Source organism: Candoia aspera, chromosome 6, assembly GCF_035149785.1.
Source record: "Candoia aspera isolate rCanAsp1 chromosome 6, rCanAsp1.hap2, whole genome shotgun sequence".
NCBI lineage: Eukaryota > Metazoa > Chordata > Lepidosauria > Squamata > Boidae > Candoia > Candoia aspera.
The window spans coordinates 80,718,712-80,733,659 of NC_086158.1; the positions used below are offsets into that span (position 1 = coordinate 80,718,712).

Consider the following 14,948-nt stretch of genomic DNA (forward strand, 5'->3'; position numbering starts at 1 on the left):
CAAGATTTTCTTGGCAAGATTTCAGAAGTGGTTTGCCATTGCCTCCTTCTTCCTAGGGCTGAGGGAGAGTGGCTGGCCCAAGGTCACCCAGCTGGCTTTGTGCCTAAGGCAGGACTAGAACTCACAGTCTCCTGGTTTCTAGCCCAGTGTCTTAACCGCTACACCAAACTAAATGGCAGAGCTGGATGGCTTTCCTCTCCTCTTAGACAAACCCCTTCCTCCCTTCTTTGGCCACTGAATGGCTCCTGGGAAAGGGTTCCTCTGTGGAAGAATGTGCAGATATGCTGCACCTCAGTTGCTTTATTAGATATAGGATTATAAACTGGGAGAAACGACAATGCAAAAACCCTCCAGTCTCTCTCCTTATTTCAAACTTAGTAAGATGAATCCAGATAATTAAGCAGATAGGAAAATGAGTTTCCCTTGAATTTGCCAGAGATCCTCATTCAGAACTTCAGATCCAAACCAATGTAAGATACTTACGAACAGAAAGTAGTAAGCCAAGAAGGGAAAGACGATTTGGAAATGGAACATGTGTTAAACAGTTTGTCGCTTTTTCAAGTAATCTTAGAAGAAAAAAAATTACAATGTATGGGTGACTGAGTAATTCAGGGCATTTTGGACGTGATGACAAAGGATGGGACGCGGTGGCACTGCGGGTTAAACCGCTGCGCTGCTGAGCTTGCCGATCAGAAGGTTGGCGGTTCGAATCCGTGCGACGGGGTGAGCTCCCGTTGCTAGTCCCAGCTCCTGCCAACCTAGCAGTTCGAAAACATGCAAATGTGAGTAGATCAATAGGTACCGCTTCGGCGGGAAGGTAACGGCGTTCCGTGTCGTCATGCCGGCCACATGACCACGGAAGTGTCTACGGACAAACGCCGGCTCTTCGGCTTTGAAACGGAGATGAGCACTACCCCCGAGAGTCGGACACGACTGGACTTTACGTCAAGGGAAACCTTTACCTTTACCTACAAAGGATGCAGGGGCCTTATGGTGGGTAGCTAAGGGACTAATCCCCTTGGATTAGCCAAACTAAATGCCATCATGTGGGTAGCTTGACTTTATATGCATTTTTTGAAATTTAGGAGATGGGTGTGGAAGGTGTTAATTAAAATGGGAAATTGACATGGTATATCAGTGATAAATCATGGAAAGCTTTGAAAAACCACATTATGCATTCAGTATAATCATCCCTATTGATCTATCTCCTTCCAGAAAGATACTTCAACTAAATTTTGTGCTCTTCCATTTTTGATGCCACTTACTTTTTTTTAGATAACTTTCAGAAACATAACTTTTTGGGACTTTTGAAGGGTGTTCGTAGTCTGTTGGGGCAACATTAAGAAAAGAAGACATGGGGAAGTTGGGGGAGAGGGCTGGATAGGCTGGGCAGGTATACCATGCTTGAAGTCAAGCATGGTAGTGACCAAGGGAAGATAGGCTATGCAGGGAAGAGGGGAAAGAGTGGTGAGGTGCTATGGAGTGCGAGGAAGATGACCTCGATGGAAATATGCAAGAATGGTTACCTAGGCAAAAGGGGATGAAACTTTTTTTAAAATCCAGAGAAACAGAGTAACATTTGGAAATGCCTGAGGGAGACGCTGGCTGCTGAGGAGGAGGAGGAGGAGGGCGAGGGCGAGGAGGAGGAGGAGGGACTTGCAAGTTTCTGTTATTATAGACAATCTCAATAAAAATAGTTTTAGACTTCCTATTCATTTGATTTCTTGGTCTGGTCTACCTAGTGGGGCTGACAGATGCATCATCCATATGTCCTATTTATACTTCAAGATACCTGTCAACCAGGATCAAGCTAAATGATCTGCCCCAATAACCTGGCTGAAATTCATAGACGGTAGATCTTTCTTCAGTGCTTGGAGCAAGAAACATCTTTCATTTTGTGCACTGAGCAATAACCATATTTATGCAGAGCAATTGCTTACCATTTCATCTGCAGCTGTTCCAGGAATGTTGTTTCTAGCACAAGTAGTTTCTGTTTGCAGCATGTTTACCTAATAGTGCTTCAGCAATGCCACCCTTTGGAAGGTGCAATATTTAAATATGCATTAGTGTTAGGACAAGGTGTTTCCCTTGAAACTCGTTCCTGCTTCTCAGGAAATTTGAAGAACCCAGATTTCTGTCTTGTTCTGTCTGAGGGTTGATGTTAGGCCTTTGTCTAAGCTGGCAAGGTGTGTCAGTTTTCCTGTAGTATGCCCATAGCATAATGGGTGAACTAAATTGCTTAGGAGACAAAGCTGCAAGCCGCCCTTATAATTTAAATTCTTGATTCCAATTTTGCAAATTTGTATTGATTGCAGTTGAAAACGATTGTTCTCTATCAAACATCAAAACCCATTGAGCCAACATCTTACAGCTTTGATGCTCATTAAATATTTTTTTCATTGATTACATATTTTGAAAGAATATAAGAAATAGGTACTACAGATAAGAAAATCAGCTACAAGAAATATCGGCAGATAACCAACAGTTCTGTTATGTATGTATGTATGTATGTATGTTTAATTTTTATCCTGCCTTTATTATTTTTATAAATAAGTCAAGGTGGCTAACATACCTAATACTCCTTCTTCCTCCTATTTTCCCCACAACAGCAACCCTGTGACGTGGGTTGGGCTGAGAGGAGGGACTTGCCCAAAGTCACCCAGCTGGCTTTCATGCCCAGGGCAGGACTAGAACTCATAGACTATGTATAAAATCCTTGCATCTGCTAACATATACAGTGCCAATTCAGTATATTTTGAAGGGATATATGGTTTAGTAAAGTTTAATAAAAATATTAAAGGATGCAATGGGACTGCATTTTTCAAAATTGGTCCATTCTACAGTGAATCATTTTCCAATATCGTTGGGTGTTACAGCATTATCATTGAAGGATCCAATCGGCTTGTTACATTCCCAACATGTTAAAGAGAAAGAATTATTCATTTTGGCAATCAAGACTGGACTGCTAAAGCATCTCATGCCAATTCTCTCCAAGTATTGTGTTCAAAATAAATATGATATTCTTCCATTGAAATTCCCAGTGTTGCATCGTATTCTGCATCCATTTAATCATACCATCTTTGATTTGTTCGGATTCTTCACTCGTAATTTATAAATCGTGCCTAACAAATGATCAGTATTGCATATTACAAGGTTTTCAAATCGGGTCAAACTTCTCAATATTGTCTTGTTTTTCTAACCCTTTTATTGCTGCACTATTTATGTGAACATGCTGAAACCAATTAAATGTAGAAGAGCACTGTGTACTAAGAGACTCAAGAGATGTTACCCTTGTCTTGTTATTAATAACGTCTTGTAATATAAACACATTATCTCTCACTGAGCAATTCCTTTGTGAAAGAGCCCAGACTGAATGAACAGGCAAAGATTAGCAAGATTCAGTCCCAGGAGAACTCTCATTCGTGTTCGTATTCCTATCCTACAGCTAAACGATGAACTTTCAGTATAAAATATCCTGGAGTGAGCAAAATAGTGAATACAGATTAAAAGTTTGTCAGTGCCGAAGGAGAAGTGCATTTTTTATGAAAAGTTCAGATCAAAGTCTTACTCAGTTCTGCTGGTATAGCGCATCTATGCTGCGGTCACGAATGTGCCATAATAATAATAATAATAATAAGGACGGAATAGAAAATAAATAAATATAATTAAACTTGCCTGACTCTCAACGACTGGGCAGCTCACCACTATCAAAGAAATCACAACAAAATCGATAAAAATAAGATAAAAATAAATATGTAACCTTAAGGATTACATGCTTATGTCCAGTCCAGAAGATCCTGTTCTTTTCATTGTCTTTTTCTCTCATCCTCCAATTTTTGGTACTCTCGTCTTGGACCCTGTTTTCAATTGTACATTTATAGCAGAACTTGTGTTGGGTGATGGCTCGGGATAGCTGGAGTTATGGCCTAAACCACAGGTGACTCTTTGTGACAAATTTCCTCTGACAAGGGTTCTGCTCCAGCAGAGATAACTTCCACTATCCCGAGCCGTCAATTATGCCCACTGGAGCTTATGGGCACCATAGTATAAAACATCTGAGGAGGCCCCCTGGAAAAGGCTAGTATAAAGGATACCAGTCAAGTTGTTTTCTTAAACACAACAGGACAAAACAGGATTTCATTGTGCATGACATGCTAACTCTGCTGTAGATGGGAAATGCCTTTTATTTTTTCTCCTTTCAAATAAAGCCTGCCTTTGTCTTTCAACATGCACACAATACTGCAGTGATCCAACACTTCACTCCATTGTTAGGAGAGGAATGTCAGCATTGGGTTAATGGAATGTCTTTAGCGACATATTGTTTCCTGTCAGTATTGTCACAATGGCGGGGGTTCTTCTGCTGATAATGTATAAAGTAACATCGATTCTGATTATTACTTTGTGCAAAAAGATAACTTCTTAAGATTAGGAATGTCATGTTGTCTTGTTTTAACCATGCCTAAAAAACAAGAGAGAAGAGGAGGAGGGGAACAAAGTAATGCTCTGCTAACAAAAATCGTGTGATTTTCATCTGAGTTTTGATGGGGAATGAAGCTTTCCAAAATTACTCACATATGGAAATAGATCAATATAGTTTTGCTCTTTCGCTCTTACTGAATAGTATTTATGGAGCTCAGCTCACAAAGCTGTTGAATTTTGTTATATTTGTGACCGTTCTTAGTTATGTTTTACCTATAAAGGTATTATAATTATATAGTTGCTTCCCATAAGCTTTAGTTTAGCCTTTGGTCATTATATTCAGTTCAAACCTTTATTTCAGTCATAGACCAGCATAAAATACAAGCAAGAAAAATAGCACCCTTTTCAATAATTCTACTGAAATTTACAAGAGATAAAAGATAACTAAAAGCTGGGATTGCTGAGACAATATTATACTGTAAAATTAAAACACTAAAATATATCTATTTTAGGTGTAAGCCTTTTTCAGAGCCAGCTTGATGTTTTATCCTCTACAGTTCTTAATGGGAGATTTACCAAAGTCCCCATGTGTATGAGAACCTTTAGGTTAAGATATAATTCTTAATATTAATGCTAAGAGACTAAAGGAGAGCCTCTGAAAGCCACAAAAAGGATGTAAAGAGCCACAAAAAGTGTTACTCATTCTCCCAGAGGGCTGCCCTCAATATCAAGCTGAAGGCTACTCATAGAGCCAACCTCTTCTTGCAGCTAAACTTTTCAATAAGGTGACGTGGTTTAAGGTGGAGACAAAAACCAGTCTGTTCATTGCCCCGAATTGATTCTGTCTGTACCCAATCCTCTAGTTTGTTGTTCAGGTTCAGTGCTCAGCAAACTTATCCAGCAGAAGTTACAAAGATTACCCCAATCCTCTGTTTTGAACATGATTTTTAAAAAAATGATTTAAAAAAAAATCGTATGGACATGATTTAAAAAAAAATGCAACCTATGCGGGGCTCCCTATGCGCTTGGTCTGGAAGCTGCAGGAAACGTGGTAGCCAGGTTGCAGAATGAGGTGCCTGGTCGTGAATGTGTTGTATTTTTATTGGAGTAGCTGCCGATTAGCTACTAAGCAAGTTTCAAGTTTTTTGTTTTGTCATATAAGGCATTTGGACTGAACTTCTCCCAGCCCCCCCAAACCATGCGTCCTCTCCGGGGACCAAAAATCGTCCCTTCTCCAAAAGAGAATCCAGAACCATTTATAAGCATAACATTCCACCCCAAATTTCATCCCACCCTACATTTTTGCATTCAGAATGAGCTCTCATTTCCTCATTTCCCCCTCATGGGCAGCAATATAAATGTTCTAAATATATAAATAAGTGCTGAACAGTGTTTAGCAGCAAGCAAAATTATGAAAGTATTCCACAGAATATCTTTGTAGAGAAAGTTTCATATTGTTCCATATATATAGCAGTTGTATTAGTAACAGAATGACTAATATGTCACAGTGCCTCAAGAATTAGAAATTTGTACCACCGGTGGAAAGAAAGTAAGGAAAACTCTTGTTAAGGGATATCTTGTATGATGTTGAATGTAACCCAGCCAGAGAGAGAGAAAGGGAGTTTTGTTCTCTATGCTTGTTTATTCTTCTTTTTAGGATATACAGTACCATCTCTCACCATTCAGCCTTAAGGCAAACCTGTTATATAGCACCCTGTTCTTTAGGGTTATCACTGGGTTTTGATGTGCTTGGTTAAAACGATTTCCTGTCTGTCTTTTTTGCTTATATAATGAATTTTCCTCTTGAGCTGAGTATTAGTTGAAGGAATCAGACATCTGTGTTTGAAACAACTGTCAGCTACTCATGAGTCAACTGGCATTGGCCGGGTGCCCAGTGTACTGCAAAAATTAGCAGAAATATCTTGTGAGAGTGATTCATGTGGTCCCAAGTAGGTGACAAGTCATTTGCAAAACGAAAGTGTTAGGTATTACCAAGAGTCTTGATTCCTGTTTTGAATCAATTCTGCAATTTCCTTGGCTTAATAATGTGCCTACATTGTTGCCCAGCAACTGAGGTGGTTAAAAAAAATACCAGATACTTCAAATAAAATTAGTATAATGGACTTTTCTTTCTTGATTCAGTAGTGACTTAATATGAGTAGTCTGAGCTTTAAAATACTGAACTCTGCCCTCTGCTGCTATATGGTTTATATCTAAATATTTTCTTAATTACTATATCTACCCATCCCTCTATTTCATCAGGAGTTCACGGTTGTACAGATAGCACTTCCTGTTCCCATTTCCCCCCAAATCAACAGCCCTGTGAGGCAGAATGGCTGAGGGTGTCCTTGAACCTGGGTTTCTTGAATGCCAGTCCAGCTTCTTAACCATTACACTTCACTGGCTCTCAGTATTTGTCTATTGAATCAGTCCGGCAACAAGAACAAAACATTGCTTAAAATGTTTTTAAATTCATTCAGGGTTTTCCTCTTCACTTTATCACTTTATGAAATAAAAGCTAAATGGGTAACTACCTTGCTTTTTTTTTTTTTTAACTGGCCACAAAACTCTTGAGATACCACAAGTTAATTGTATCTACAGTATGTGCCATTTTTATTCTTTCCAGCCCAAAAGAATGTTGGGAAAAACTATATAAAGAAGCTTTGGAAGTGTCCATCCACCTGTCTGTTCATTAGTAGCGTAATTCTCCAAAAACTGAACGGAACCAAATTTGGAGTGGAGGAAGAAGCCAGCAAAAGAAAGATTGAGTTCAAAAATGGAGTGGGGTGGGGGTGGGGCTGTAGAGAAAAGCATTCAGAAAAAAAAATCCCCCAGTGGATCCCTATGGGAGACTCAGTTGGTCAGTAGTTTGAGGATTGCTCCATTCTTAATTGCTCCATGCTTAAATCCCCCTACTTCCTGGTCACATGACCCAGAGTTGAGTTCCATTAAAGATCTTGGAAAAATTCAAGAAGCCATGTTCTGCATGCCATCCTTACCTTACTATTCTTTCCAACTCAGCAGAAAGTTAGAAATTATGTAAAAGGGCCAGGACTCAGTCCATCTGTCTGTCTGTCAGCAGGATAATGCTCTGAAAACTGAACAGAGCAGGACCAAATTGGATGTAGGTGAAGAAGCTGGCAAAAAAAAAAAGAGAGAGATAGATCCCCTTTTCTACTATATACTATGTGCTATAGTATCAGGTCCCTTTTTCTAGAAGTAAAGACGTCAGCTTAAAAACAAAGATGCATCTGACTCATGCCATGGTCTTCTCAATTGCCACATATGCCTGTGAAAGTTAGACACTAAAAAGGAAGATAGAAGAAGAATTGATGCATTCAAATTGTGGTGTTGGCGAAGATTATTGAAAATACCTGGACTGCCAGAAGAACAAACAAATCAGTTTAGAAGAAATACAACCAGAAGGTTCCCTGGAGGTGAAGATAACTAGCCTTAAACTCTCATACTTTGGGCACCTCATCAGGAAAGACCGATCGCTTGAAAAGGACATCATGTTTGGTAAAGTCGAGGGCCAGTGGAAAAGAGGAAGGCCTTCAATGTGATGGATTGATACAATTACTGCAACAATGGATGCAAACATTGGAACAGTCAGGCATACGGCGCAAGACCAAACAGCATTTCATTCTGTTATACACAGGGTCGCCATGAGTTGTAAACGACTCAATGGCAAATAACAACAACAACATACTAGGCTGTTGTCTTCCTAGATAGCTATATAAATATTGTCTGTGATAAGTATGTTTTTTAATGATATTTACCTGCTGAAGTACATTTGCAATAACTCAACTGTTTTCAAAGTTTCTCAAAAAATTGAGCTTTTGAGGACATGAGAAGTCCCCCTCCACACAACAAAAGTCAGGCTTTGTAGTATAGTGATAACAGCCCATCTGGGAATTCTTTGTTGTTCTACTGCACTCTTTACGCATGTCTTCGTCCTCAGCTTGAATTAGAAGAGATCTTAGGACTCAGGATGTCATTTGCTGAGATTTACTAGGATTGCTGTAGCATGTAAAGATCAAGTAATTCCATATACCCCATACTGGTGCTATAGAAGACTGCACTTACTGCTCAGTTTAGAACAGTGTTTCTCAAACTTGGCAACTTTAAGATGTGTGGACTTCAACAGCACGCTGGCTGAGGAATTCTGGGAGCTGAAGTCCACACATCTTAAAGTTGCCAAGGTTGAGAAACACTGGTTTAGAACAAAGATTTTTGAAACAGACTAAAACTAAGAGTATGTTCTACTACGGCTTTCCCATGTGTGTGTGACCATTTGGTTATATGCTGTATTTTTATTTTCTTTGTAATAGATGACGTCTGGTGGAACTGAGAGCATCTTGATGGCCTGTAAAGCCTACAGAGACTTGGCGTATGAAAAAGGGATCAAATACCCAGAAATGTATGTTAACTCTTGTCTCTCTGGCTGTCATAGTGGGTTTATTATGATGGGAACTAGTTTTATTCTTTTTATTTTTATTCTTTTTATTCTTTCTTTATTTATTTTTATTCTTACATTCCCTTGCTCTTTTTTCTGGCATGACCTCAAGAAGGTAAAAACAGAAACTATCTATCTATCTATCTATCTATCTATCTATCTATCTATCTATCTATCTATCTATCTATCTATCTATATCATATTTCTTTACCACCTTCTTTTATTGCAATGACTCTGGGCGGTTAATTAATGTAAATTAATATAACTAAGATTTAAAACAAGCCAGTAATGGGCATTATTGTCCAACACGGATGGAGGGGATCAAGCTGGGAAAGGTGACTCTTGATTTGGGGTATTAGTTGTCTACTTGCTCTGTCAGTAATATTGTTAAAGGAGAGATGGAAAGATATAGCTGATCTTGCAGGTTCAACTCACGCTGTTGGTCTATTTGGTATGCATATCTATTTAGATTTCCCTCTCCTCCATCTTTGTTGGTCTCATTCCTGTCAGTCTATTTTTGTTCAGAGAAGAAAGGAGGAGAGGAGAGGAGAGGAGGTTGGCATGGAGTGCTACCAGTTTTTCCTGAAATGTATTATTTTCTGGGTCGGTCTTGTTTTTCAGGTTGGTGCCAGAAAGTGCCCATGCAGCATTTGACAAGGCTGCCCATTATTTCAGGATTAAGATTGTGCACATTCCTTTGACTGAATCGATGCAAGTGGATGTGAAGGTATCCTCCTGACATTTCCAGATATACCAATAGATGTATTGAACACAATGATGGAACCTTGAGGGGGTGGGTGGGTGGAGGAAGGAAAAAAATTCATAGAAGGAGTCCTTCAGATGATGCAGCTTTAATGCCTTGATTTGTACAAAGGGTTTATTGATTCCTAATGATTTTGTCCTAATTTTTCAGGCAATGAAGAAAGCCATTTCCAAGAACACAGCCATGATGGTCTGTTCAGCCCCACAATTTCCTCATGGGAGCATTGACCCCATTGAGGAGGTAGCAGAGGTAAAGTTTTGCTTTGATACAAAGCTGCTGCAGCTCTCTACTAAAGTGAAAGCACATAGGGCAGTGTTTGCGCTCCTGGGGATCATGATCATTTTGTATCTCCTTTACTGGCAGTAGAAAGCTAGATCTCTTAATTCAGTTTTTTCCTCTTCCTATAGCTGACAAAAAGAAGCCACTAACTCTGTCCATTGCAAGGTCTGTAAGTACAGAGTGTTCATCTTTAAAGAGGATGTGCAGAATAATTATAGGAAGCAAGTCTGATGGCGATTCATAAGGCCTTGGGATGTTTTTGCAGGGTGTCTGGGCATCACTCTTTCATGGGTTTTGTGACCTGCAATGGTTAATTTTGCTGTGGCTTGAGCTTTTACAGTTTACTTCCAAAAATGTCCCCCAGCTATCAGGCAACATCTAAATCACTGAATGGATGTCCACCTGTGCTTAGTAATGAATGAATAACTTTATTGATTAGTCAAATGACCATATCAGAAAGTTGGGCATCAGCCACTATAAGATATAAAATATAAAATATGATACCATAAAACAGCTAAAATACAGTAAACTTAGATAAAATATACTATGGTGAGATAAAATATGATAAAATACAGTAGGGTAAAATAGAGAGAAAATTGTAAGATAAAAATGCAAGATATAATAAAATGAGTAATAAAGTACAGAAACAAGGTGAGTTTAAATGAATTCATCACCTTTACATGCCACCCCAGTGTGTTCTATGAATTGCGTTCTCAGTTGGATGGCCCTAACTATAGACTTAACAGTTCTATTGATCACATATTTATTTGTGCCCTGGAGGAAGTAACACAGTCTTTTGTCACAGTCCCAGTATGTGGTTCTGTCAATTAATACCTGAAGGTACTGAGCCCTTGCTAGGGCATATAGTTGGCAGTTAAATAGGACATGTGCAATGTCTTCTACTTCAGATGCTCCACAAACACATGTCCTCTCAAGGTAAGGCACTTGGTGGAATCGTCCGTATTTAACCATAGAATCTAGTTGCTCAAATCCTGCTCTGGTAAGAGCTATCCTATGGTATTGAGTCAGACCCATTGTCAGGTATTTTTCTATTTGAAAGGACTGTGCTTAGTAGAAGAGAAAGAGTATTAGATTTGGTAGTCTGTGCATCAGCTGTAATTGTCTGATATGACCTAAGGGCTAATTAGTAAACTTTGATTGATTGATCAGCTGTAATTGTCTATAGCAGGGTTTCTCAACCAGGGTTCCATGGAACCCTCAGGTTCTGTGAGAGGTCACTAGGGGTTCCCTGGGAGATCACAGTTTATGTAAAAAAACTATTTCAAATTCGGGCAACTTCACATTAAAGAGGCAAGTTTCATTCTTTATTTTTAGTTTAAGGACACTCTTAATGCGTGTGTATATACAGGCCTACCCCTGAAACGAATATAATAATTTTGTAACTTCTGGCCTATATTTGAGCCTGAATGTGCAAGGGTTCCCGAGGTCTGAAAAATATTTCAAGGGTTCCTCCAGGGTCAAAAGGTTGAGAAAAGCTGGTCTATGGGAACATATGCTTTAAAAAGAATCATGTTTGGATGCAGGATGTACACATTTGTGTGCTAAATACCATTTTTGGTTTATTTGTTGTTTGGATTTCTGATCTGTTGATCAAAGGGATCAAATCAAATATTTGGGTTGGGATTCCAGATGTATCCGGGACTTGGGAATCAGACTGAACTTTAGAAGAAAGACCATAACTTAGGGATAAGAAGACATACCCTGCATATAGAAAATGCCAGTTGAAATTTTTGCTATTCCAAGATAGGCCTGCCAAAGATCCATGGGTAGTTGGGTAACAGCTGCTGCCAGTGGTCTACCTCTGCTTCAGACCACATCCTGTATTCCATATATTTGATATGGTCAGTTGGCTAATCAATAAAGTTATACTATACTGTACTGTATTCCATATAGTTGATGTTTAATTGAAGTAAGAGTAATCCAGACTTAGTCATTGAAGAAAAAAAAAGGTATGAGAAAAGTGTTTTTTTTTCTTTTTCCCAAATTTGAAGGAACTGTCTATTAATGCAGATCTGCTGGTAGGTGACTTTATTCATATGAAAGAATATTTCAGTTTTGTAATTTCCAGCAGAAGGGGTTGTTAGATATTGTCAAAAGTCCGAGCCATGGCAATCCACAATTTTAAGGTGGTGCATTGAATACCTTTTGTAGACAATACCTGAACTTTCCTAAATAAGGAATATGTATATTAAGCTCCAAACTCTACTGGTAGCTCACTTCTGTGGCTTAAGAAAATGACCAAACCTCTTTTCCTATCTCAATACAGCTTGCACTGAAATATGATATTCCCTTCCATGTGGATGCCTGCCTGGGAGGCTTTCTCATTGTCTTCATGGAGAAGGCAGGATTTCCTTTAGAGCAGGCTTTTGATTTCCGTGTGAAAGGTGTCACCAGCATTTCTGCAGATACACATAAGGTGAGTCAAAGGAGATTTCTCTGAGCTTCTGATTAGAGTTGCTTTGAAGCTGTGCTAAGTTAGATCAGGCAGGTTTCCTCTTATCTGTTTCCCAGAGATATCGTTGGTGGATCATTTTAAAACCATTCATTCATTCATTTGATTTATATAGCTGCCCATCTCACTTTTACGTGACTCTAGGCGGCTTACATAAATTTTTTTAAAAATACATAAAATACACAATAGAAAAAAATAAAGAATGAAAATATACCGTATATCATTGCAGTTTGTTTAAAATTGCAGCCTTAAACCAAAGTACATCAATGAGAATAATTCCTGTTGAACATCAATACTTTTTCAGAATTCACCATGTTCACCATTGAGAGCATGTGTGATGCTCCACCTTTTGAGCAAGACGCCATCTGTTTTCATGACTTTTCTCTTCCAAAGAAATTCTGTATACCTCTTAATAAACAAGCAATGGCCAGGCTTCATTAAAAATGATAACAGCATATCTGTATTTGATACATCAGCAGAGAATTACTAACTTGGCAAGTCTTGGAATTCCTGTAAAAGAGGCTTGAACCTGTTTATGTGACTTTGTGCAGGATTATTTTGCAATTTGAACATTGATCCCCTTCTTTGCAGTATGGCTATGCTCCAAAGGGCTCCTCTGTGATAATGTACAGTGATGTGAAGTATCGACATCACCAGTTCTTTGTTGCTCCTGATTGGCAAGGAGGGGTTTACGCCTCCCCCACTATTGCTGGTTCCAGACCTGGATGCCTTATTGCAAGTTGCTGGGCAACAATGGTGTACTTAGGAGAAGAAGGTTATGTAGAAGCCACTAGGAAGATCATCTCAACTACACGGTTCATCGTATCTGAGTATGTACATGGTTTCCGTTTATCCCCTGCATCCCCTCCCTCTCCCAGGGTGCTTATTTCAGCACTCTTTGGCTTCTTTACAGCTTGTGGTCTTTGCAAGCATTAAATAGGTGTGTGCTCTTGGCTATCATCTGTATATGATACTCACATGCAATTTTGATCACACGAAGTAATTAATGTACTAAGATGATATGCATGAATAGAAATTATGTAGCACAAACAGTAACATTAACCAACTGTTTTTTGGGAGGAAGAGCATTATTGGAAAACCTTTGCACACAGATGAAGATGGCTCTTACATGGCCCTGTGATGGTGGTTGGCAGAGGGAAGAGGCCATATTGGCTGAAATAACAGAAGTTGGAAGTGTGCAGTTCATTAGCCTTTCATGCCTCCTCCTTCCCTCTCCATTTTTTCAAGGCATGATTCTTATTCAGAAGAAAGATGAGATTTGGAATATCTCCAAACCAAGCTCCAAGAATTTAGTTAAATTTAGTTTAATTTAGTTAAAAGTGGAATTTCTTTTTAGTCAGGGATCAACTAATGGTGTGTGCTAAAGGATTCTATGGTACATTTGGACAGGACTGCACACGCTGTAAGACTAATGTTGTGGCATTCATTTTTGGTTGACCATGCCATTCTATTGCGTGTTCAGATAACTCTAGCTTAATAGACTAGAGGCAAAATCCTTAGGGCAGGGTTGTTGCCATCATACCAGACTGGTATTACTACAGATATCACATAAGGCAATATTTGATGAATTCCTTAGTAAACTTTCTGCAGATGTGCATCTTCTGTTGGAAATAAAATTGCCCTTATCCTTAGATGTCATTGTTATTTCAGAGAAGTGCAAATATTTATTGACATTTTGTCTGTTCACATTTTTTAGAGCTTTGGTGGAGATCTGTGGCCTTCCAGATGTTACTGCGCTAAAATTCCCAGCAGCCTCAGTTAGCATAGCCAGTAGTGATGGATGTTAGGACTTTGTAGTTCAGCAACATCTGAAGGGTCATGGTGGCTCTCCTTTGTGCAGAAACTTTCAAGTTGTGTTTTAAGCTAAGGATGTATATCCTTTTGTGTTTCTTGGGATTCTCCGCATTTTGAGTTATGATTAACCATGCTGTTCCTCAGGGTTGTCTATTTGGGTAGGATTAAGAAATACTGCTTTGTGATACCTGCCGTTCTTTCTTTGTAGCATGCCCCAGAAGATGTAGCTAGGGAACTGCTATGCTATGGGGTGGGGGCTCTGAGTTCCATTTCTTTCTTCCATGTTGTTTTAACATATCCAGATCAATCATCCACATGGGTTTAGAAGGACTTTTCCCCATGTACGTTGAGCAAAAAAGGGAAGAATAGCTTCTGAACTATTTAAAGCCATGCTGAGGAGAGGGAATTGGGGAAGACCATTCACCTCAAATTAAATTATGAGATCACGTTCCATGTTCAGATGTGGCCACTGCAATTAATTGTGGTCTCTTTTGTTTTTAAAACTCATTTAAAATCATGTTGTTTTATAAAGTAATATTTCATGTTTCTCTGGGCAGTGGGTTTTTTTTTCTGTTCTGTGGAAGCACCAGATACATATTTTGTAAAGAAAGATGATGATGATGATGAAGCAACCTGCCCCCCCCCCCTGCCTTTTCTCTGTTAAGAATGACTGATTCTTGGACCAAAAGGGGAAGCAGCTAAAATTACAACTTTGATAGTGGCTTTTAAACAGCATAATTACA

At 39.0% G+C, this 14,948-nt stretch overlaps 1 protein-coding gene across 2 annotated transcripts in view; it reads left to right on the plus strand.

Moving 5' to 3' along the window:
• SGPL1 (sphingosine-1-phosphate lyase 1) overlaps positions 1–14,948 on the plus strand; it is a 49,493-nt gene that overhangs the window by 28,346 nt on the left and 6,199 nt on the right. For both annotated transcript variants that reach the window (XR_010068232.1, XM_063307519.1), the window contains exons 7-11: positions 8,751–8,839; positions 9,497–9,602; positions 9,789–9,887; positions 12,205–12,354; positions 12,982–13,220. Coding sequence is in view for 1 of the 2 variants with exons in the window: in XM_063307519.1 (XP_063163589.1) it covers positions 8,751–8,839; positions 9,497–9,602; positions 9,789–9,887; positions 12,205–12,354; positions 12,982–13,220 (683 nt within the window). In the remaining variant the exon portion in view is untranslated. The remainder of the gene's footprint in view (positions 1–8,750; positions 8,840–9,496; positions 9,603–9,788; positions 9,888–12,204; positions 12,355–12,981; positions 13,221–14,948) is intronic.